The sequence below is a fragment of the Strix aluco genome, chromosome 5, assembly GCF_031877795.1.
Source record: "Strix aluco isolate bStrAlu1 chromosome 5, bStrAlu1.hap1, whole genome shotgun sequence".
Taxonomy (NCBI): domain Eukaryota; kingdom Metazoa; phylum Chordata; class Aves; order Strigiformes; family Strigidae; genus Strix; species Strix aluco.
The window spans coordinates 3,924,584-3,947,771 of NC_133935.1; the positions used below are offsets into that span (position 1 = coordinate 3,924,584).

At 46.3% G+C, this 23,188-nt stretch overlaps 2 protein-coding genes across 2 annotated transcripts in view; one reads left to right on the top strand and one right to left on the bottom strand.

Moving 5' to 3' along the window:
• Positions 1 to 4,669: 4,669 nt before the first annotated feature.
• MANSC1 (MANSC domain containing 1) lies at positions 4,670 to 14,378 on the bottom strand. Its single transcript, XM_074825283.1, has 3 exons — positions 14,098 to 14,378; positions 13,163 to 13,303; positions 4,670 to 8,882 (listed from the first exon to the last, which is right to left on the bottom strand). Exons 1-3 carry the CDS (start codon positions 14,315 to 14,317, stop codon positions 7,927 to 7,929), a joined length of 1,317 nt encoding a protein of 438 aa, XP_074681384.1. The 5' UTR covers positions 14,318 to 14,378; the 3' UTR covers positions 4,670 to 7,926.
• A 5,439-nt stretch (positions 14,379 to 19,817) lies between these two features.
• The window catches only part of BORCS5 (BLOC-1 related complex subunit 5), a 77,001-nt gene continuing 73,630 nt past the window's right edge, over positions 19,818 to 23,188 (top strand). Inside the window, exons 1-2 of the mRNA XM_074825663.1 lie at positions 19,818 to 19,979; positions 20,607 to 20,750. Coding sequence (XP_074681764.1) covers positions 19,922 to 19,979; positions 20,607 to 20,750 — 202 coding nt within the window. The 5' untranslated portion in view covers positions 19,818 to 19,921. The remainder of the gene's footprint in view (positions 19,980 to 20,606; positions 20,751 to 23,188) is intronic.

The following is a 23,188-nucleotide window of genomic DNA, read 5'->3' on the forward strand; positions in this document are numbered from 1 at the left end:
AGAACTATAGAATCACAGGATGGTTTGGGTTGGAAGGGATCTTTAAAGGTCATCTAGTCCAACCCCCCTGCCACGGGCAGGAACATCTTTCACCAGATTAGGCCATGTCCAACCCGGCCTTAAACACTTCCAATGATGGGGCATCCACAACTTCCCTGGGCAACCTGTTCAGTGTCTCACCACCCTCATCATAAAAAATGTCTTCCTTCTGTCCAATCCAAATCTACCTTTTATCAGTTTAAAACCATGGTCCCTTGTCCTGTCACTACAGGCTGTGGTGAAAAGCCTCTCTCCATCTGTCTTAAATCCCCTTTAAAGTACTGAAGGGCCGCAATAAGGAGCTCTCCCAGGAGCCTTCTCTTCTCCAGGCTGAACAGCCCCAATTCTCTCAGACTTTCTTCACAGGAGAGGTGTTCCAGCCCTTTGACTGTTTTCATGGCCTCCTCTGGACCTGGTCTTAATAGGCCCATGTCTGTCTTGTGCTGGGGGCCCCAGAGCTGGACCCAGCACTGCAGGGAGGTCTCACGAGACCGGAGCAGAGGGGGAGAATCCCCTCCCTCGCCCTGCTGGCCACACTTCTCTTGCTGCAGCCCAGGATACAGTTGGCTTTGTGGGCTGCAAGCACACATTGCTGGCCCATATCTAATTGTTCATCTACCAGTATTCTCAAATCCTCCTCTGCAGGGCTGCTCTCGATTCATGCATTCCCTAGTCTGTACTGATATTGGGGATTGCCCCGACCCATGGGCAGGACCTTGCCCTCGGCCTTGTTGAACTCCATGAAGTTTGCATGGGCCCACCTCTCCAGCCTGTCCAGGTCCCTCTGGATGGCACATCCCTTCCCTCCAGTGTATCAACTGCACCACTCAGCCTGGTGTCATCCACAGACTTGCTGAGGGTGCGCTCAATCCCACTACGCCGTTGTCATCGATGAGGATGTTGAACAGTATCAGTCCAAATACAGACCCCTGAGGGACACCACTTGTTACTGATCTCCATCTGGACATTTAGCCATTGACTGTAACGCTCTGGACGCAGCCATCCAGCAAATTCCTTATCCGTCAAACAGTCCAACCATCAAACCCATAGCTCTCCAGTTAAGCAACAAGGACACTCTGCACATTCTATAGCTTCTACAAAACAGCAAGGTTTGGGCAACCTGCACTTGGTCTCACTTGATTTATTTGGTTTACCCCACCGAGCGATCAGTGTACAAGCAGAAGAGCTGTAGCTCCTGGTCTCATTCAGTGCCTCAGTGCCCCAGCCACTCCCTCAGTTTCTGCACACTAAGTTTAGAGTACTCAGCTATGCATCTGCCAGTTCTTTTTATTATTTTTGCCATTAAATATGTGCCATGATTTATACTTACATGAACACAAAACATTGGAGACTTGTGCCTATGGTGTAGCTGTGACATTTGTCATGGCTCTTTGAGACAAAGGACAAAACCTATTTTTTCTGAGATAATGTTTTGTATTTCAATAGATTCAGAAGGACCTCTTCATGAGCAAAAAGCATTCAACATTATGCAGCCCTGAGTCCTTGACATATGGATCACCTAGTAATTATTTTGCTACATAGATACCATTTCAAAAGAAAGATTAGGAAATCAAAATTCAAGTTTAAAATACTCAATTTTAAACAGGAAGATCTGAAAACTAAAGCAAAACACAGCCTAGCAATTACAAAGGCAAATTCCCATTTTCTTTCCCTGTGCAAAACCTCCACTCTTGAACAACGTTAGATAGACAACGGAACGGCTGTGCAGAAAAAGAAGGTAGAGAGGTAGAGGATAGATACTTAGTTGTCATAACTGATGGTAATAGGGTACAATAAACAGAAGTTGAGCTGAGTTAAAGATTGAAAGAAGATTTGTTAAATTTTAGGTCAAAAGCCAAATGAGAAATATGCAAAGTCTTTCCTGGAGAGACCTATCTTGTTTTACCAGGTCCATTACGATACCTGCAACCAAGGTTGTTTCTAATGAGGACTTAATCAACATTGATAGACTTCAGCATTCATTGGCGATGAGAGGGGGGATGAGTCTCTTGACCCAAGGAACAAGCGCCAGGACAAGAGGGAATGGCCTCAAGCTGCACCAGGGCAGGGTCAGACTGGCTCTTAGGAAGTATTTCTTTGCAGAAGGGGTTGTTGGGCGTTGGAATGGGCTGCCCAGGGCAGGGGGGGAGTCCCCATCCCTGGAGGGGTTGAAGAGTCGGGTTGAGCCAGCGCTGAGGGATCTGGTGGAGTTGGGAACGGTCAGGGTGAGGTTAATGGTTGGACTGGAGGAGCTTCAAGGGCTTTTCCAACCGAGATGATTCTGGGATTCTATGACTGATTCAGGCCTGTCACTTTTCAAACTCTACCATCCTTCACAACGTTCACTTGAATGGGGTATACCCATTTTATTTTATGTATTTCTTTATGTATTTGTCTGTGTAGGAAAGCCACATGTGTATTTTGTTAAGTTTAGTAGTGAGCAGCATAGTGCAAGATGTTCTCACTTTTTTAAAACTATACCCCACAAACAAATTATTTTTTGCCCTTTCTAAAACAGAGTGCTCTGTCAAGGCAATATATAGCATGTGCCAAATCTGGAGTCTTTCCAGAAGTAGTGCCTGAGTTATCACATGGTGGAAAAACATTTGAACTCCTTATTTCGTGCCCTGAAACAAAACAAGGACAACACTGCCATAGTTAAATAATCAGAAGCAGCTGGGAAAATGGTCTTTGGATTCTTTCAGAAATTTTACCTCTGGGCTGAGAAGTGCTGTCATCCTCTAAGGCAATTGTTTTGGAAAGCTGAGCCACTAAGTGGGAGGACTTGACTTATAGCCATAAACTATGTGCTGGAGGACCTCCCACTGACATCAATGGGAGTTGCACACACAAAGAGCAGCACACGGCCACTGAAGTAAAGGGATCATCTCAGTCCTAACTTACTTGGGCTACACAGGACTTCAGTAGTGTCAGTGGAACTTGGATTTAGGGACAGAGAAAAAAGGCTCTTTCAGAGAATCAAACAGAAAAACTTACTTGGAAACCAAATAAACAGCAGGCAAGCCTATAGAAAACCTGTGTCTTAGTGAGGGTTTTTCTACCATCTTCCTAGCACAAGACTAAATGTTTGAACTTTGTGCAAATTTTCATTCTCGGTGTTGCTGAGAGGAGTTGCAAAAGTCGCAATGTCAAAGTCTAAGCACCACTGATTACATCCTTCTTTCAGTGTTAAGCGGGGCACAGACAAAACCTGGTTTTGCTCCCGGTGGCTTTTAAACTTTCAGCCAGAACTCAGCTGCTTCTCTGATGTGGCAGGTACCAAAGCACCCTGTAAGTACTTAAACCTTATGCAGCCATCCTCACCATCCTAGCAGTTTGAAGAAGCACCTCTGTGGTCTTCAGAGTGACTGCCCAAATCAGTGAATACTTCAAAACATGCCTATGGTTTAGCCAGTCTCACCTACAACATCTTGAAGTTGTTCTGGATGTTAACTGCTTGTGAAACTTGAGAAAATACAGAGTGCACAAATTACCTGAGCACTATTCCTGGGTGTTGGCAGTATGATTGAATTTTCAATTTTCTATTAAAGACAAAGCAAACCAAAAAGAAGAGGGATTAGAACACCTTGGACGTGGCATATCTAAACTCTTTTGCCACTTCAGCCAACGACATTTTATAGGTTGGAAGGAAAGAAGTAACAGAACAGTTAATGCACAACCCTCCGGCTTTTTTTTCATGAAGTGAGACAATATACAGGAAACAGTGATCCAGCATAGTTGTCCCGAAACTTAAAAATACATTTATCCGTTATTATATCTACCAAACACAAAGAGGACAAAGAGCAGCAGTTTTATGCTTTGCACTTTGATATCCTCAGGGAGTGTAGAGACCTAGAAAGAAAAAAGCAAATTTAGGCTGTGAGATTAAGAGTGAGTTTAGGCTTCCTGAAGATGAAGAAAAATTTTCAGTATATCCTAAGTATATCCCAGGAGATCTCCCCATCAAGAGCCTGGTAAAGCATCTGGGAATATCATGTACAGTCCTCAAGGGATGTGCAAGAGTTACAAGGATGAGGGGCTGTGGCTATCCCGTAACTATTGATGAACAGGGAAAGTCTATTACCTGTATGAGAGAAAGGGTGATGCATAGGAAGGACCCAGCAGTCTAGGCCAGTTTCAGGAGTGTGACAGAGCACAAAGTATAGCTCTCTACAAGGACACTGGGTGGAAACTGTTGACTGCAATAATGGCACTTTAAATTCTATGTTTGTATCAGCATGGAGTGTGGGATGGTGGGATCAAAGCAGTAGCTAATGGTGTATTCAGATTCAAATCCACTAAGATGGTTTTGTAGGAGGAAGAAAAATAAGATTCAGTTTTGAAACTGTCTCCTCATGCAATTCTTTTTTTTTTTTCTTTTGTTAGTTGGTTAGTAATTTACTTGAAAGAATCCTGAGTATAAGCATTTCCTACTCCCACAGGAATTACAATAAACTGAAGCACCATTTGAAGAGAACATGCTATACTGAGTTTGCAGCCCTTTGAGTAGGGACTATGTACTCTTCTCATCCATCTCAAATAGATCTGCAATTTCTTTCTTTATGATTGTTTGCAGTGGTTATAAAATTTGGGCTTTCTATTTTCCTTACCATACAATACCACAAAACAGTTTTGTTCATGACAGTATATTTACACACCTGATGTTTGCTCAGCGCTATAAAGCAACAACATGAAAAGAAGCAGCTACAGCATTTATTACACTCTCCAGGTGATTAAAGTCAATCAGGTTTTGGCCTCATGCCATAACATAACTGGTTCACTTCAGAAAGAGCCATCCCAAGTGCATGGGTTGTCACCATGTCACGGTGGCTAATGATCATGTGCAGTGTACAGTTAAGACCACAGGAGATGTCGATGGAAAAACAGAAGAGTGCACAGAACTTGTAGATAAACAATGTTGAAAAGTGTAACAAACTGGATGGATTTTTTACAGTTACTCTGCTTCACTCCTGTTTCATAATATAAGAGCAATATCCAGACGAATAAACAAGCTCCAAAAATGCATATAATTAAGCATCATAGTTGAAAGAATGATGATGGGAAATCTCTCTCTCCTGCTCCGTTAACTGGAAATGCCAATACATGACTAATAGTGCAATTTGATTTACAATTATTAAAATAGAGAAGAAAATATGCTTAGTTTTGTTGTCTCTACAGCTGTTCACTCCCTCTGTATATGTATATAATCCCCCACCCAGAACCTTCCAATAAAGAAACCAGCTTTCCTATAAAACATTTTTTCAATGAAATAGCCATTGACTGGAAAGTTAAAAATCGAGCTAATGAAAACATTCTTAAATTGGCATCCTCAAAACTTGTCAGTTCTATTTAATAAACTGTTGTTGCCCTCTAGTGTCCAAACACAGCTTGTAAATGCCCCTCCAGAAAGATCCAAACCAGTCCCTAACAATTCCCCGTTTGTTCTTAATCCAGGACAAAAAAAAAAAAAAAGTGTTTCAGTATACCTGCCTAATATGTATTTTTCTTTGCTCAAGCATAAAAAAGGCTTTTTAAAGTTGTTTGTTTCACTCAAAAATTGTGAAAGGCTACTCAGTTTGGCATCCTTACCAAATTAGTCATGGTACCCGTTTGCCTCTCTGCTTTACTTCTGCTGTTCACTGCGCTTGACACACATTGCTGTTTGGATTGGAAGGGTGATATTTCTAATGATATTAGCAAAAAACATGCCCAGAGCTCTGAACGGCCCCGAGATATGTCTGCCTGCCTTCTCTTGAATGTATCTGTACTGCACTGCACTGTATTAATTAATACCAACCACCTCTCCCTCCAACAAATTAGTTATCACAGCAGAAGCACACAGTTGATCTCAGCACCTCTCCTGCAATAACCTGCCATGTCAGCAGCAGCAACGTAGAAGGCTTCTCACGGAGTTGTAGTTCTTTTGAGAGAAAATTACAGTCAACCTCAGATCTGTGCCTGCATTTTTACAGCCCACAACTGGGCCGAGTACTTACCATTTTACTAACTCATTTCCCAGAAATGTTGTTCCCCCTCGTCATGTTCCTTGACCAGAAACCTTTGAAAATAGCTATTAAAAAAAAAACCCTGATGTTAAACAAAGTGCACTCAACAGGTAAGCTGATGAACTTGAGACACTTTTCTAATTTTGTTCACTTTTAAGAGGTTATCCATAATGTTTTTCATTTAAGCACTGTCAGGCTTAAGCAATGTAGAAGACCAGCTGGTTTTGTATCTATAAAGCAATTTGCAGCCCCTATATGGTAAGAATTCAACTTCTTGACATAAGGAACACTGACTTTTATTTGATCTTTGAATAATGGAATTTTCAGAGAATTTTCTGCATAAAGGTATTGTTAGAGCTCTCACAAAACTTGCCTTGAGGCCATTTTTGGATCACGCCTGCTTCCCACCACACCAAGCCTGACAGATCTAAGAAGCTCTTGAATGTGAGTCACGTTTCATATTTTGTAGTAGAATTATTTCCTCGTATTCATGAGGCACCCTTCCTTCTCTGTCTTGATGTTTGTTGTTGATTACGCTGCCTGCCACACCGATACTTTGAAATCTAGTCTTTCATTCTAAAAACAGGTTTGGACTGGGTGTACATGAAGGGAAATGTGAATACACGAACTGGAAGTTGGGTAGATGCTCACACGTACTCCCACTCCTCTCTTGCTGTAGTGTCGGGGGAACACATGGAGCAGCTGTGGTTATTACCAGTCCCAAGAAGGTGACCCCTGAAGTGAAGAGGGTGTGCTCTGAGAGCCAGCCAGAGCTCTGCATGCTCAGGAGGGACAGCAAGTCCAGCACTGTTGCAAGCAGCTCTTTCGAGAGCCACCAGCCTGGTGAGAGAACTAGAACACCAGAAGCAGGAAGATAACACTCCTGCTGACTGTAGGAAACATCTTTGAGGTTGGCACCCTCCTATAGCATAGCCACCATTTTCCTTCAAAACTTTTTTACCTCCGTTTAGATGTTCAGCAAATGGAGACCACACTTTTCTATGTCCTCTGCAAATAATACAGCTGTTGTCTTTGCTAAACCCCCTCACAAGTTTCTGCCTGCTCTGAGATGAAGTATTGAGTCTCAACTATTAGGGATTTCGGTGTATTTGTACAGATTCTCTCTCGTGCATATGCCAAGTCCCTTGGTCACGCCATCTGTTACAAAAGATCCTGATTGCAGCTTGCTTTACTTCGATACGATAAAAACTCCTTCTCTCTGCAAAATCCTCTACGCTATAGGGTGGCAAGCTCTTTGGAAAAGGCAAACTCAGATTTGCAGCATGTGGTTTTAAAGATAGCTTGTGATGTACGAAGAAAAAACCATTAAAGATACATATATATCCATAAACTATACGTAGCTAAGGAAAATTAAGCTATGTGTACTACAGTTTTTCCTGTTTGTACCTAAAACCATTTGGACACAAAGGTCTACTACTAAGTACTCCCTTAAGGCTATAAACAGAGTAAATGGGATTGCCAGACAATCGTGTAACACTATGGCATTTGGTGCAAACAGCACTGAAAATGCTCACGCACTGCACAGGTATTCAATTTATTAGGTGTACTTCTATTCCACTGATCTTGTCACAGTATAGATTAAGCTCTTGAAATGCTTTTTCTCCTTAAATGTAAGACCTTCTTAGCTTAACTTGGATTTCAGTGTTTATTTTCAGGATTTAGTAGTAAATCAAAAATGACAGACGTTATAGTTCAGCATAGAAGGAGCAGTTCTCTTCCCCACCAAACCATCTGCCACCTTCCCATTAGTGGCCAAAAGAGGAATCCATCCTCTTCTGCAAATTCAATATCTACTGTTCTGTTTCAGAGTTGTCCTCTCACAGATGAGAGATGCTCCTCACAGTCTTATTCCCCCTCCCCATCATACATCAGCATACATTCCATTGATCAAGTAATCCAGCCTGGAATAATGCCTCTTCTGAAGAGACTCGTGTATTTTCTTCCCTGTCAGTGCAATAACTAGCAACAAGAATATCACCCCAAAAAGCAAAGCTGCTACAAGGCTGCTTTTTTCTCCCAGCTGAACGACACCTTTCCCTCTCAGAACACTCTCTGGCAGGTAGCCTTCTGAATCAGAGGGGTCATAACCCTGAGGGTTGGTTTGGGAAGCCGTGGGGGAATCACGAGTAGACAGAGTGAACCCTGCAAAAGAGAGGGGGGTAACATGGCTGGTATCGTTGGAAGAGACAACTGCTGGCTCAGGAGAGATGGCTGGAGTTCTCAGCCCTGATGGGGTGGCAGCAGATCTGGAATTTGTGGTCGCCCACTTGGTTGTAGAAGCAGAAGTTGCAGGACTGGAAAGAGGAACATGCGTAACAGCGATGCCGGCAGCAGGGATAGCGGGTTTAGCTCCAGCGGTCGCGGCAGGTGGAAAGGTGGTGGTGACAGTAGTAGGTTTAGCACCACCAGGATGCAGAAAGGTTGTACGAGATGCCAGTCGGGTGGTACTTGTAGGCAGAGGAGTAAGAGTAGTACTGCTGGGTTCAGGAGTGCTAGACTGAGGGAACAAAGCAGAGGGGTTTCCAATTCCAACGGCAGAAGATGTATTTGATGGCAGGTTAATTATTTTCTGCCTTGGGATGGGGTCTAAGCTCTCAGGATGTTTTGCCCTTTGGGATTCAGGAAAAACTGTATGAAACTCAGTGTTGTCTAAATGCTTGCCCACGTGGTTCAGGAGTTCAGATGCCTGATGAAAGACAGATTGTTGCAAAGCAGTGGTACGATTCTGATGGCTAGTCTGACTGCGAGAAAGAAACGCTCCAGCACTTGAAGCGAAGTTCTCACTTTGGAAGGATATATCCTCTGGGGCACGGCTGTCTGGAAACAGAAAGGAAACGCCAGTATTTAATTATTAAATCTATCTGTGACTACCACAGGCTTATTCTATTCTTATTTCTTGGTGAGAGAGACACAAGGGAGCTTCAGAAAGTAATGACTAATGAAACTGAGGGATCACAATCGTACTTTCTTTATCATTTCCAGAGTGACTTTTAAATTCTGTGTCATAAGACCAGTCAGCCTCAAGCCTGGGCACATCAGAGCCTGACTGCAGCTTCTTACAGAATTTACCTGTGCAGAGCGATCATCCCAATCTGTTTTATACTCACATTGCATGCATGTTAGCGTTTATTTGGCCAGAAGCAGTGTGAGTAGGCCCACTGCCTTCAAACCATTCTCAGCCTTTGTCAGTTAAGAAGTAGATATTATCAACCTCACTTTTATTTGTCAGATGTACACATTTCCACCTAGCCAAGATAATGATATATTCCCCTTTTTGTAACACCCAAGCACCCTATGATTGCTTGACACAGTTCAATTCACACACAAAAATTGTCTTATGATACAAGGTGGCAATAATATCCCCATTTTATAAGCCATTTAATACACATACTGGTTTGTAGGAAAGATCTCTACTGCTGTGCTCTAAAACACCGCTCCAAGAGCCTCCGCAGTATTTGCAGTGAAGACTTCCACAACAAGCAGACTACACTTTATAATATCTCCAGAAGTTGATAGGTATTCCTTGCAAAACAGGCAGGTCAATGTCATTTAATAGAATTTGGAAGCAGGACAACAGTGTTGTGTGACACAAATTCCATACAAATGATAATTCTAGGAGCTATCTGATTCTACACAGGTATTAGAGAGAGAGTTTAGGCGAGCGCAAGCTCTTGGAAAGACTGCCTAATCGTTATCATTCAGATTTTTATATGTAAATATACATATACATATAATTATAAAATTTATAATTATTTTATACATATTATCACACAGCTGCCACACAGAACACTTGAAAGGGAACATGCTCTCAAGTAGTTCTGACTCTCACTCACCTCTTTTTTTATAGAAACAAAGAGGTTTGTTAACTGTACTGGAATTGAAGTAAACAACAAAAAGTCCATGACATTTTCATTATCGCTTTTTTCTCAAGTAGAAACTCTTATCTAGAGGGATGGATACACTCCAGCTTTATTATACATGCAAAGAAGCCTACTTGGCTGCTGTTTTAATATATATTTCCAAGCTTAAGACTCCACAAAAAAATAAAGTGCAAAAAAGCCAACAACCCAAAAAACTGGCAAACTGGCAATGCTTTAAACAAGAGCACAGCAAATACTTCACTTGAATCATAGACACAAATTTTTATCCCAACCTTCCAGTCAAGCACCAGCTTGTTAGCAAAGTAAGATCCTAAACACAGATAATGGACTCCAACCACAAGGTTTGACTTCAAGAAGAGCCAAACTCTGGTTTTAGAGAGTGGCTTTAAATAACAAAATTTTCAGTTATTACACAGAATCCCAGAATCATCTCGGTTGGAAAAGGCCTTGAAGATCATCCAGTCCAACCATGAACCTCACACTGACCGTTCTCAACTCCACCAGATCCCTCAGCACTGCGTCAACCCGACTTCCCCCCTGCCCTGGGCAGCCCATTCCAACGCCCAACAACCCCTTCTGCAAAGAAATCCTTCCTAAGAGCCAGTCTGACCCTGCCCTGGCGCAGCTTGAGGCCATTCCCGCTTGTCCTGTCGCTTGTTCCTTGGGTCAAGAGACTCATCCCCCCTCTCTGCACCCTCCTTTCAGGGAGTTGTAGAGGGCCATGAGGTCTCCCCTCAGCCTCCTCTTCTCCAGACTAAACCCCCCCAGTTCCCTCAGCCGCTCCCCATCAGACCTGTGCTCCAGACCCTGCACCAGCTCCGTTGCCCTTCTCTGGACACGCTCGAGTCATTCAATGGCCTTTTTGGAGTGAGGGGCCCAAAACTGAACCCAGCCATCGAGGGGCGGCCTCACCAGTGCCGAGACCAGGGGTAAGATCACTATATATTTTATATATATATATAAATATATTATATAGATAATCAGAAGCTGTATTCTTAAAGACAGCCAACCTGCTTCTGCAGCTCTGAACACATTACCACACCAGTGAGGAAACGGCCTGTCACCACCACGGCGTCAGTCCCCAATTCACCTTTTCCCTGTTCCCAATGCAGTCCCACGGATGCTTCCCCCCGCGCGTTTAAACAAACAGCGGACATGCTGTGACAGCTACAAAGCACTCGCAGGGTGCCACCTCATCGTCAGGTCGCTTGCCTGGGCAACAGCCAGAAAATCATGGAGCACACGCACGGCGTGCAAAGGAGGGGTGGAGGGAGCACAGGGAGGCTACGTGATGAGTCCCGTACGGGAGTTAAGTATTGCTGCTATTCTGCAGTGCTTGGATTGATTAATTAACATAACTGCCTGTGTTAACTAACTCTACTCCACGTTTTCAGCATCAAACACTATCGTATTCGTTGTTTCCATTTTAGACTACAAACTCCCAAATGCAATTGCCCAAAACTGTCACATTGTGAGGTACAGCTGGGGTACTAGGACAGACATGCTCGTGGTAACAAAGAATAAGGGCACTACACGAGTCAAACTTTAAAAAAAGAGATTAAAAAAACAAAGCACTCCCGCTGGTATCTCAAATCCAATAAGCTGCATTAGAAACCAAACTTCAGGTTGTCACTCTTAAAAAAAACCACAAAAACCACCTCCTGAGCATACTTTGCTAGAACCCACAAGTCTTGCTTGGGTATCTTAGTTGGGCAGGAAAGGCAAGCGCCACAGAAGTACATGAACAGCAGAAACCAGAAATGTTAATTTATATTTTAGCAACAGCTCTCTGCAACTTGGACCAGGAAATGTTTTACTTCCTAAGCCATAGGTTGTTTCCATTAGTTAGCAGCCACGAGAATAGTTTAAAAAAAGAAAAAACAGAATTTCATTACTAACATAGCATCAGTATTTTAAGTTGCTTTATTACAATACAGCAATTTCCCCCTTTTAGTTTGGTTTTCAGTGTAGCCACATACAGATTCTCATGTGAAAAAACAGAAACGTTTGTCAGTACCAACACCAGTCAGATGCTACCTTTGAAAGCTTATTAGGAACATAAGGTAAATAAACTAGCATAATTTTTCCATAATTCAATATTCACAGAAGCTAAAAAATGCAAAATGAAAAAAAGATGGTATATGCACTCAGGTTGCTAACTGAGCATTACACCACATGCAGGATGAAAGCACAAACACGGTTACATTCCTTGTTTCTTGAAACCCTTATAGTCTTCTAGGGGAGAAAGAGCTGGAAAAAAGAGTAGTTGTAACAACAACTTTATAGGCATGCAATTCATTTGTCACACACTGCTTTTGCCCAGTCCCTGTGTGACTGTGCTTGGACAGAAATATTTGCTAGCATTATGTGCATAGTCTTTCTACATATCCTGTGGCTCCTTGCATAGATGCTCTTGGAAAAGTTCTCTTTTTCAGCAAAAGTTCAGTCCCCGGAAATACGAATTTTCTGCTCTCTCAAGCAGCCACACTGAAACCACCTTATGAACTCTTGGCTGGCGGACAGTCTAATTATCAGTTTCTTATCTGAGCTGTTCCGACAGGTCTGGTGCAAGCGAACATCAGTCAACACCAAGATTTGCTATTGAAAACCCCACATCACATGACAGACAGCAAGAAATTTCTGAGCGTACAGCCCACGTGCCATAAAGCTTTGAGTTTAGACAGTTTGCATCTGCGCTTCAGGTTCCCTAACTGAAAGCAGAAAATAATGATTGCTATTGCCAACTACCCAGCACCATCACAGCGGTGCTTGCCCTACGTGCGCTCAGTGTTTCTGCCTGCGTGCACGTGGCGTTCAGTGCAGCACGAATGCTTTGAATATGCAGATGGCGACAAGGGCATCATATTTCCACGGCTTTCAGCAACACTCTTCAGCATTACATACAGGGAATTTTCCTTCTTGAATATATCAAGATGGAAGCAGCTTCTTTTTGTTTTGAGCGAGGGAAAATTATGAGTTCCGAATCTAAGGTGAAGGAGTTTCATAAGGGTCAAGATGTTATTCCAGCCAGGAAGCTGGGCACACACAGGAGTTCACTACACATCTGCCCCTCCATCTTCCAATTTCAAATTACAGTGCTTGGCTTAGACCATTTTACTAAAAACTCAACCCCCAAACATTTTCTGGTCCCTACTGAAAACTCACAGGTGCAAAAGTCATCTGGTGTGGGGACTGGTGGCTCTTACTATTATTTACCTCTAGTTATCTTGTAGCTCACAAGTCCTGTTGCGGGTTTCATCGGACAAGCCTCTGTGCTAGGGCAGTAAAACAGGTAGCAGTTTGGATGTGTGCTTGTCCTCTGAGCATCAAAAATCATCAAATTACACTTCTTGTCTCCTGAAAAATATAAGTACATGTTTCAGCAATAAGAACTTTTAAAAGCAGCTTGATAATGAGCTCTAGTTTGTTAAATTATGTTTTCTTCATGTGAGTAAGAGGAAAACATATAACATTCCAACAGGAAAAACAGCCCAGGACTGCAAAAGAATGGCCCAGGGCCAATATACAAAAGGTCACACCTTCCTCTTCCTGTACCGATGAACCTAAGGAAATAATGAATCTAATCCCTCACCCATACCACACTGGCACCACTTTATGTAATAATATCTCGCTTACAAATCCCGATACATCTGAAAACCGCCTTCCTGTACTCATGGGGAAGGAAATGATTTATATACTTTTCCCTATCACATCCCAGGAATCGCTTGGCTTGTTGCTGCTTGTGGGGGTCACCTTTACCACTGGCTGCTCTACCTCCCACCACTCCAAAAGCCTGGTGCAAACCAACCGTCTCAGAGCAAGGTAGCACTCTCATTTTTGGCTAAAATTAAACATAGCGCAAAATGCCAGTTACTTTGTGGTGCATCTATGGCTTATGCACCTTAGTGTTTGGGGATCTGCGAGGTTTTAACGTTTAAAACTACCCCTGTTTTTTTTCCTGAACACTACGGGGTCTCGCATTAAGATGTAGCATCACGCCTAGCAAAACAGGATAGCAGTTACTAGTCGTAGCGTGGGTGCATGGGTAAATTAACGCTTCTGTGCTGAATACACGGAACAGCACTTGAACACCACGCGAGCCCAAACTTCGGAAGTCGTTTCCCAGAAAAGACCAAAGAGGAGCGGGTTACCTGAGAGCTTTTCCCCCGAGCAGCAAGCGCGACTGCAAGCCCCCGGGCTTGGGGCGTACAATGGCTCCGCACCCCTGACGCCTTTGGGCAGAGATAAATTTATATCGATGATGGCGTTTTCCAGTTTCTCCACGGAGCACTCCTGACTCGGGGGGGGCCCGGCCACCACGCAGGTGGCCACCAGCAAACAAACCGCCCACCGCCTGCTACCGGCAGACATGGTGGCTCGCTCGGGCGGGGACGCCGCCGGCCTTGAGGCGCCCCTTACCACGGGACCCCCCCTCCGCCACACACCCGCCCTGCCGGCGAGCTGCCCGCGGGGCTGGTAGCCGGGGAAGCACCGCCCAGACACCTCCCCGCGCTCCCGGGGCGGGGACGCAGCTCTGAGGGAAACTTCGGGCCGCTCCCCCCGCCCCCCTCGCACCGCCCGCGCGCGGGAAGGCGGTGGCGAGGCCGGGCCAGGAGGAGGGAGTGCGGGAGGCGGGCCCGGGCCTTCTGACTGCTTCTCTTGCCCTCCTGCCTGCCCTCCTTGCTTACCGTCCCTCCTGCACGCCCCTCCTTCCCGCCTTCCTCTCCTGCCTTCCTGCCCTCCTGTTTGCCTGCCCACCTTCCTGCCTTCCTGTCCGCCATCCCTCCCTCCCTCCTGCCCCCTCAGCAGGGCTGTGGTGGCGTCCCCACTCCCCCAGCTGCTCACCGGCCCCAGGGACTGGTCCCCAGCTTCACGCACAAAGCAAAACCCACCCGGTGAAACCCTTCAGGTCGAGGCGGTGACGGTGGTGATGGCGGCGGCGGTGGTGGTGAGGCTGAGGTGGTTTTGCTCACAGCCTGACCTGTCTCTTCTCCCACCGAGATCCGCTTTTGGAGGCTGTAGTGAAAGTGATGAGTATATGTACCCTGGTCTACACGGGCATGTGCATATTTCGATGTCTGCGTGAGCGTTTCTTTGCTACCTGAGTAATCCTGCTCGAATCAGAGCACGGGGTGTTCGCTGAATGGGAGTTGTAAGGGACAAGCCTGGCTACTGAGAGCACAGACTGGCAGCTATGCCGTTCTTCCCTCAAAAGCCTTAGTGCAATTGCTTGATTAAGTAATGTTTTTCCTTAGAAAGTTTTCATTTCCTCTCTTTAATTTTTTTTTTTTCTTATTTTTGGGACAGTGTCTAAAAGTGGCCGGGAGAGTAAGGAGTGCAAGGAATAAAAGGATTGTGAGATATATTCCTTCTTTTTCAGGCCTCCATCCTTAGAGAGAAGGATGAGAATACAAGTACTTAGAATAATACAGCGGTCTGTAAATAAAAGATGTTTTCTTTTTAGGGGTGGCCCATTACCTGAAGAGATACCAAAGGGCAGGTTATTTTACACATTGTAATGGTTAAGGTAGAATAATGAAAGTAGGGAGTCCGGTTGCATCTCGGGCAGACATCTGCTGTCTATTTTAAAGAAAGAAACTTAAACTGAGGTGATATTTCTTGCTTCTCTCAGATCCTTCCCCGGAATGGGCGCGGTGCTGGCAGCAGCAGCAGCGGGGGCACATCCTGCTTCACGCTGCCCTGCGCTGCGCCCAGCACCACGGACCCACGCCAAGGGGCGGGCGGCTGGCTTGTTCTTCACGCCCAGTCAGTCCTCGTCTCCTTTGTTAATACAACTGGCTGTTGGCTTTTATTTGGACTTAAGTGCTATAAGAGACTGAGCCCATCATTCCATTTCACACCAAACGGCCGATTTGGGGCAATTCCCAATGTTTCGTTGCGGTTCTCGCACACTTGGTGGTTTTTTTCTGAAACGTTCAGCTGCACTTGTTTAAGAAAATGTTTATTTCTAGCCAGTTTTCCCTCTTTTAGTAAACTGGTAACATTATTTTCACTGTTTAAAAGCTGTAAGAGAATGTGAACATTTAAGGTGTCACCTATTAACTGTATCACACAATGATACGCACTAAGGGAATGAATACTAAAAGCAAGCACAAATATTACCTGTGCTGTGCGTTAGGTAGAGTTCTGGCTGTCACCTGCCTTTGCTTCCATAGTGGTGGTAGGAGAAGATGAGCTGAAAGAAGCTCAGAAAAAAGGCTGAAGCTCTGGCTGGGGCGGTTGTAAGTGGAGGGTGGAGCAAATGGTTCTTCACCGAATCTCATGGGATAGTGTTAAGAGTTCAGGGTGTCGGGGTACTGGAATGATAGTAGATGTGGAGCCCTGCACAGAGACAGGCTTAGATGATAATGGGAATCTGAGAAGGGCTGATATGGCAATAGGATGAGATACTATGGGATGCCACAATTGCTGCAGTCCAGCCACCACTGCTCCTTTCCCCTCTTCCTCTTCTTTGTAGGGCAGGCACTCAGCCTCTCTGGAGAGGGCAGATGCAGCTCAGCCAGGCTGATGAGGTGCAGGGAAGCCAAGGAACAGCAAAAGCCCTGCTGAAACTTCTGCGGCTGCCTAGGGGAGAGCCAGCCTTGCCCAGCAGCTGCTGTGCTTCCCTCCCCATGGAGATGGGAGGGAAGGGAGGCCAAAAGAGGGGAGGACGGCTGGGCCCGGGTGCAAATTCACTAAAGGTGTGTTACATTTAAGGTAATGAATTAATTTGGTAAGAGATGAAGCACCTTGCATTCTAGCCGGTCCGCAGAGATTAGAGGGGCTTGGGGGGGCTGGATTTATCTCTTAATAGCTATGCCAATTAGGGCTGTAAATATATGCACCTGACACCAGATGCACGAACAGCCCACGAGCTGTAGGTCTGGCTGAATTCAGGAGAAGCAGTCAGGTTCACGAATAGTACAGTTTATTCTTACGCAACATCTACAGATTCTTTGAGATTGCCTACGATAAATGCCCAAGCTGCAGGCTGGCTCTATAGCACTACACACAAAAAAATGATTGTCATCAATTAATTCCCAGGTAATCACTCGGCATAGCCAAGGGCCCAAATCTTACCAAAACCCTTGGGGGGGGTCCCTTTGGGGGGGGGGGGGGGGGTGAGGAGCACACACCCATCCATCTGTCCCTCCGATTTGGTATCGGATTATCGTCCCTCCGAGTTAGATACAAACTTGGGGTAGTATTTATCGAAGTGTGTACGTGTGGGTGGGTGGGACTGTGGTCAAGCCGTTGTTTCCCGAGTAGCAACACAGCACATTCCTCGGTGCGAGGTGTGCACTGGTTTTGTGGGAAAAGAGGAAGAAGGAGAGAGAATGTCCGCAGAGCTCTGCAAAAGAATCCTTGAGAGAAGGGGAAGAGCGGGAGATAAATCTGTATAGTCGTGTCAAATATGCCTTGAGAGAAGTGGAAGAAGGGGATGGCGCGGCCTCCACCTCACTTCACATTCCTCCTTGGTGCCACGGCAACACAACACTGGATCTCCATCCCGTCCTGTGTTTGTTCTGGGCACCGTGTGTTAAGGAAATGTGTGTTTTTCTCTTTTTTTGCTGTTTTGCTTTTCCCACAGTTCCAACAAGGTGTTTTCCTACCTCTGCAGAGCTCCTCTCTGCTTGGGAGCTGGTGCTCTACAGGGTGGAACACCTGGGCGCAGAGGAACTTCAAAAAAAAAAAAAAAAGTACATTTGAGTGTATTCACACTCAAATACACTATATCTATAGTTAACCCCCTCGTCCCCAAACTAGTGAGGCCGAGGGGACCGTGCCCATCTAACTGGGACTGCACACCACCATGTCACGGGTGGGTCGGGACTAAACCTGGGCTGTGTTAACCCCACACACAGCTTCTGCCTTAAGCCCTAGCCAGGCCCTTCTGAGGAACTTGCAGCTACGTATTTTATTAACTATATTAAACATATTTAATATTTGGACAGTTATTTATATGAATATTTATATAAGGTAGTATTTATATTTAATATTTTGACAGTTTCAAAATAATTTATATTATTTATATTTAATATTCGGACAGTTTCAAATCATCTACTTATGTCAAGCATTGAATGCACAGAGTAAGTCATAAAGGAAAAGCAAAACTGATAAGAAACTATATAAAATATTTGCCAAGGCCCTTAAGTTGCTTGGGTCATGGTAACACAAACATCAGATTTATATATTCGAATGTAGCTATGTACAACCAACCATACACTTTCACAGTAATAAATGAAAAAACAGTTCAGAGAGGAGCGAAAAGTCCGTTACACAGAAGTGGAAAGATGTAAATTGAAGTTAAAGGTGCTGATCCAATGCAGCTGATTTTAAAATTTGTCTGAGACTGATGGATAATTCCAAGTGACATTATGGCAAGCACTGGTTAGGCTGTGAGTCCTACGGACATCACACACTTTATCCTTAAACACTGCCAGTCCTTCCTTAAAAGCTTCTGAGACTACTCGCGGGTCTAACTTTAATCATCTGCGTGTATATTGCAGGTTAGGAACTCAAATTTGTAAACGAAATTGTACCAACAATAGTTTGTTCTTCCCAGAAAATAACTACACTGCTTTCATGCTATTTATCTGTTATTTTGGCAGGAACCAAGCAGGTTTCAGGTAGCTGAAAGAAAGGTCTATTATTATTAGGTTACTACAGCTAGCAAAAGGTGGTGTTGGGTTGGGATTGTTTTCCCATAGTCTTGACCTCAGTAAGTTGTGAGTTCTCACGAGATAGGAGCATTATTTTTGTGTTAAATTAAATCTTGGTGGCGCTTAGCAAAGGCAGCCAAGAGAAACGCCGCCGAGTTCAGAGCAGAGCTTTCGATGACGCTGGGCCTCATGCGTGAGCGGAGAACAGGCTTGTTCAGAAGTTGGCACGCACAGCGCTGTTCACTATTTATAGACAATTAACAGCCCTAGACAACTGTGGGGCTTCGTTACTGATTTGATTGTCAAATATGAAAATAATAAGTCTGAAATCTCAAATTATGTTTCCTTCTCCTCATCACTTGATTTTTTTTTTTGCTTAACCTGAGTTGCCTGGGAACTTTTGATCTGGATAAAGGCTGTTTCCCGCATGTGACTCTGCTCGGTGCCCTGCCGCGGACAAGGGGCTGCAGTTTTGGGGGGGACAGGCCCCATGTCTGCCAGCCCACCAAACAAGCCATGGGAGAACGTGACCCTGCCAGGGGGGGCTTTATCGGGCAGCAGAGATGCAGACTGAGCAGTGTGGGGCTTGGCGGGTCTAACAGAATACCTGTAATTAAAAAAATAATTAGCAGTGTTTTGCCCCTCCACCCCCTCCCGAGTGCCCCGTGCGCACTCGCTGCTACAGGAGGTCTGAGGCGAGGGCCTGGCCCCCCAAGGGCCCAGGGGCCTGCAGGCTGGACGGTGGAGGGGAGAGCCCTCGGGCCTCACAGCGTCATCCCCTTTGCCCTCACACCCGCCATCCCTGCCACATCCCCTCTGCCCTCATTCCCGCCATCCCTGCCACATCCCCTCTGCCCTCATTCCCACCATCCCCTCTGCCCTCACACCCGCCATCCCTGCCACATCCCCTCTGCCCTCATTCCCGCCATCCCTGCCACCATCCCCTCTGCCCTCACACCCGCCATTCCTTTTGCCATCCCCTCCACCCTCACACCTGCCATCATGCCCTTTGCCATCCCCTCCACCCTCACAGCTTCCATCCCCTCCGCCCTCACACCCACCATCCCCTCCACCCTCACGCCACCCCTGCCGCCATCCCCTCTGCTCTCACAGCCACCATCCCCTCCGCTCCCCGGCCCGTAAGCGGAGCTCCGCCCGCCCGCCGTGCCCTGCCGCGCCGGGCGGGGCCTGCCCGTGACCCGGGCGCAGACGCCGGCCGGCGCAGCCGGAAGCCCCGGCGGTGGCGGCCGCGGCAGCGGCGCTGCCCCCCGCGCTGCAGGAGGCGGCGGAGGCCGGTGGCGGGGCCGCCGCCATGGGAGCGGAGCAGAGCGCGGAGGCCGAGAGCCGCCTGGGCGAGCCCAGCGCCTCAGGTCGGTGCCCGCCGCGGCCCGGGGCGGCCGGGAGGGGAGCGGGGCGGCGGCCGGGCGGGCGCGGGCCCCAGGAGCGGGCCCCGGGAGCCGGGTTCGCCGGTCCCCGGGCGCGCCGGGGGTGCCCTCGGGCGAGGCGTGGGGGTCTGCGGCGGCCCCGCTGCCGGGGCCTGGCGCGACGGGGGCGGCTGCCGGCCAGAAGAGAACGGTTTGCGGCGGCGCGGCCCTTCCCCTGGGGAGGGAGGGAAGGAGGGATGGCGGCGAGGGGGGTCCCCGCCGGGTGGGGGGAGGCAGAGCCGGCGGGGTGGGCGCACCCCACAGCCCGGGTGAGGGCCCGTGTCCCGCTGGCGGGGTGCGGGAGGGAGCTCAGGGGAGAGGAACCAGGAGGACCCACGTCAGTGGTACGTGGGTGTCAAAATCAGCCTGATTTTGAAAAAAACTTCTGCTGAACGTTACCCATTTTCAGAGAGAGAGTGAGAGGAGAGCTTAGAGTCCTTCAGCTGTCTCCATAATGCGTTTGTATTATAGAAAATGTACCTGTACTGTTAAACATAGCAACATTCACTTAGGGTTGAATTCTGATGGAATCTGCCTATTTGATTGTTCCCTTTCCCTCCTGTATCCTTCCAGCATCTCCATCGCCAGCCAAGCAACGAGCAAAAATGGATGACATTGTGGTGGTAGCCCCAGGAACGCAGTCCTCCCGGAATGTCAGCAATGATCCAGATGTCATAAAACTGCAGGAAATTCCAACTTTCCAACCCCTTTTGAAAGGTAAGCATTTGTTCTTCCTCTGCTTTTAAAGACCTCTTTTTTTTTTTTTGGTACCTAATGGAGTTTGTGCTTTGTGTATCCTGAGGTTTCTACTGAAGTTCATGTTTCTGTCCACATTTTTCACTACCCCTCTTGTTTTAAACCTTACTTTCTTTTGTTTTTTCGTAATTATTCTCAGCCTTCTAAATGGTGGGTGAACTAGTTTAGAGGTGTGCTAGTCATGTACTCTGCAGTGAAACCATCTGCTGTGGAGCCAGGACAGCTCCAAGCACACCAGCTTGCCCTGTACTACTGGTTGATGAGAGATGCTGCGTTACATTCTAATATGTAATGGGCTGCAGTCTCTAGTTTTCCTCTAGGCTCTTAAATACATCTCTGCGTTGCTCTCTTGGAGTCATAGCTACCTGTGTATGGATCCAGTTGCTGGAAATCAAGATATCTTGTGGGGGTTTCCAACCTAGAGCGGATTTTGTTCTTGTTCTTTGGGGTAGGGGGTGTGTGGGCTGAGGCTTGCGTGAGTCCTTCAGCCCTGTGTTGACAACATCCCTTTATATCAGTGGACTTCTTAAATCCCCACTGTGTCTTTTTAAAGTTTTTTCTTCCCAGTCTTTTTTTCTTTCTTCCCCAGCACCCATTCTTTGTTCCTCCTATTCTGTTCAAAGGCAAATGAAGATTTAAATCAGGCTTGTCAAGCCTACAGTTTACCAAAAACTGTTTGTGCATTTTGTGGCCTGGCTTCCAGCTACCTCTTTCTGGAGACTGCACAGTGTCTTAGTATCTGAAAGTCCCTTAGGAAGGAAGATGCCTGGAGCAGCCTGCACGAATTGATTTGGTAAAAGCAGCCTGCTCCTGGGCTCCTCTCCCTGGACCAGTGTGGGTCAGCAAACTTGTGTGAATGTGCTCTGTAGTGGACACTCAGTGAGCCAATGTTTTTTTGAAAATTCAAGGCCTGCTATGCATGTGTATGTTGGCTGCAGCACTTGCTCATGCGTCGTAGGCCTGCTATGACAGAGAGGAAGGAGCTGCGATGTTTAGCTCTCCCTGCTACTGGAAGAAATGATGTAGTCTTGCACAGCCGAGGGTTTAGGTACTACTGGTCTGGCTGTCACTGATTCATGCCTGGCTGCTGGGAAGATGTGGCAGCCACTTTGCCCTGCAGGCATCACTAGAGGTAACATAACACCACTTTTAGACTTTTTGGCTAGGAACTCTTTACTTTTTTTCTTTTTTTGTGTGTGTGTGTCTACTGCATGAGGACCCTGGAACACAACTAGACCTTCTGGACACTATGATAGTCCATCGGGCCAATTATTTGGCATTTTATTGGGTACTGCTTGATAGGGGTCTAGGTGTGCACAGCACTAACTAACGTTTCTAGCAGAAGGGACAGAAAGATGGGGAGGCCACTAAGTAGGAGAAAAGTAAATATGAATATTTTTGGGGCTGGTACTGCAGTCCCTCTTGACCAAGGAAAGAAAGTGTGTGTGCTAGTTATACCTTTTTTTATTTTCCTTGAACTTTACAGAGGCTGATGTAGAAATCTGTCTGATTTATTCCTGATGCTTTCACTGCCATTTTAGAATGGACTGTGGGATTGCTGATGTTGACCTGTGGGCAGAGTATACCTTGCCTGAGCCCTGCCTCCAACAAAAGGCAGAACCAGTATCTTGCCAGTGTCAGTTTGCAGTATGAATGCTGGAACCCAAATCTGCAAAAGAAATAAGGAAGTTTCAATCTGAGAGACCGAATTTAGAAGATGCATTAACAGCTGGCACCGTGGTTGTCGTGTATGCGTAAGAGTGCGATGATGAAGAGTTTCAGTTCCACCCAGCCTCCAACTGTGGTGAGCAAACCTGGGTTGTGTAAGAGCTATGGAAGTCCTGGGAGATGGGACTGGTGATGGCTTCCAGAGGTGGTGTTGCTGTATGGGTAGTTGAGGAGCAAGGATGCAAAGCTTGAGGTAGGCAGTGAGAAAGAAGAGAGAGAGCAGCAGCCACATGGCTGAGATAGGAAGGTTGGAAGGCACTGCCTTAGATGGCCTGTCCAGGTCCTTTAACTCCTAAACATGCATGCGTTAAGTTGTTTGGGAAGTCGTCTCGGTCACTGAGTTGCTTTTGCTGCTCTTACTTCGGCCCTGAACCTGTCTAGGTACGATAGAAACCTTTTCCATTTCTGTCACTTGGCCTGCCAAGAGTTTCCCTCCGAATCTCTTGAGATGCGGTGACATCTGGTGACTGCTCAAGAGTATTGCAGGCGTCATCAAGTTTACTTTTGTGAACAGCTTTTTCAGCCTCAACTACTTGTTATTACTTGAACACCACGACTGTGATACTTGTGCTCGCTACAGAAAGCAGGGTGCTCTGTTGAGTAAGTTGAGTCTTGAGAGACCCCAGATCTGCCACAGGCTGGCGCGAGAAGCTGTTCTGTTTTGGACTGGT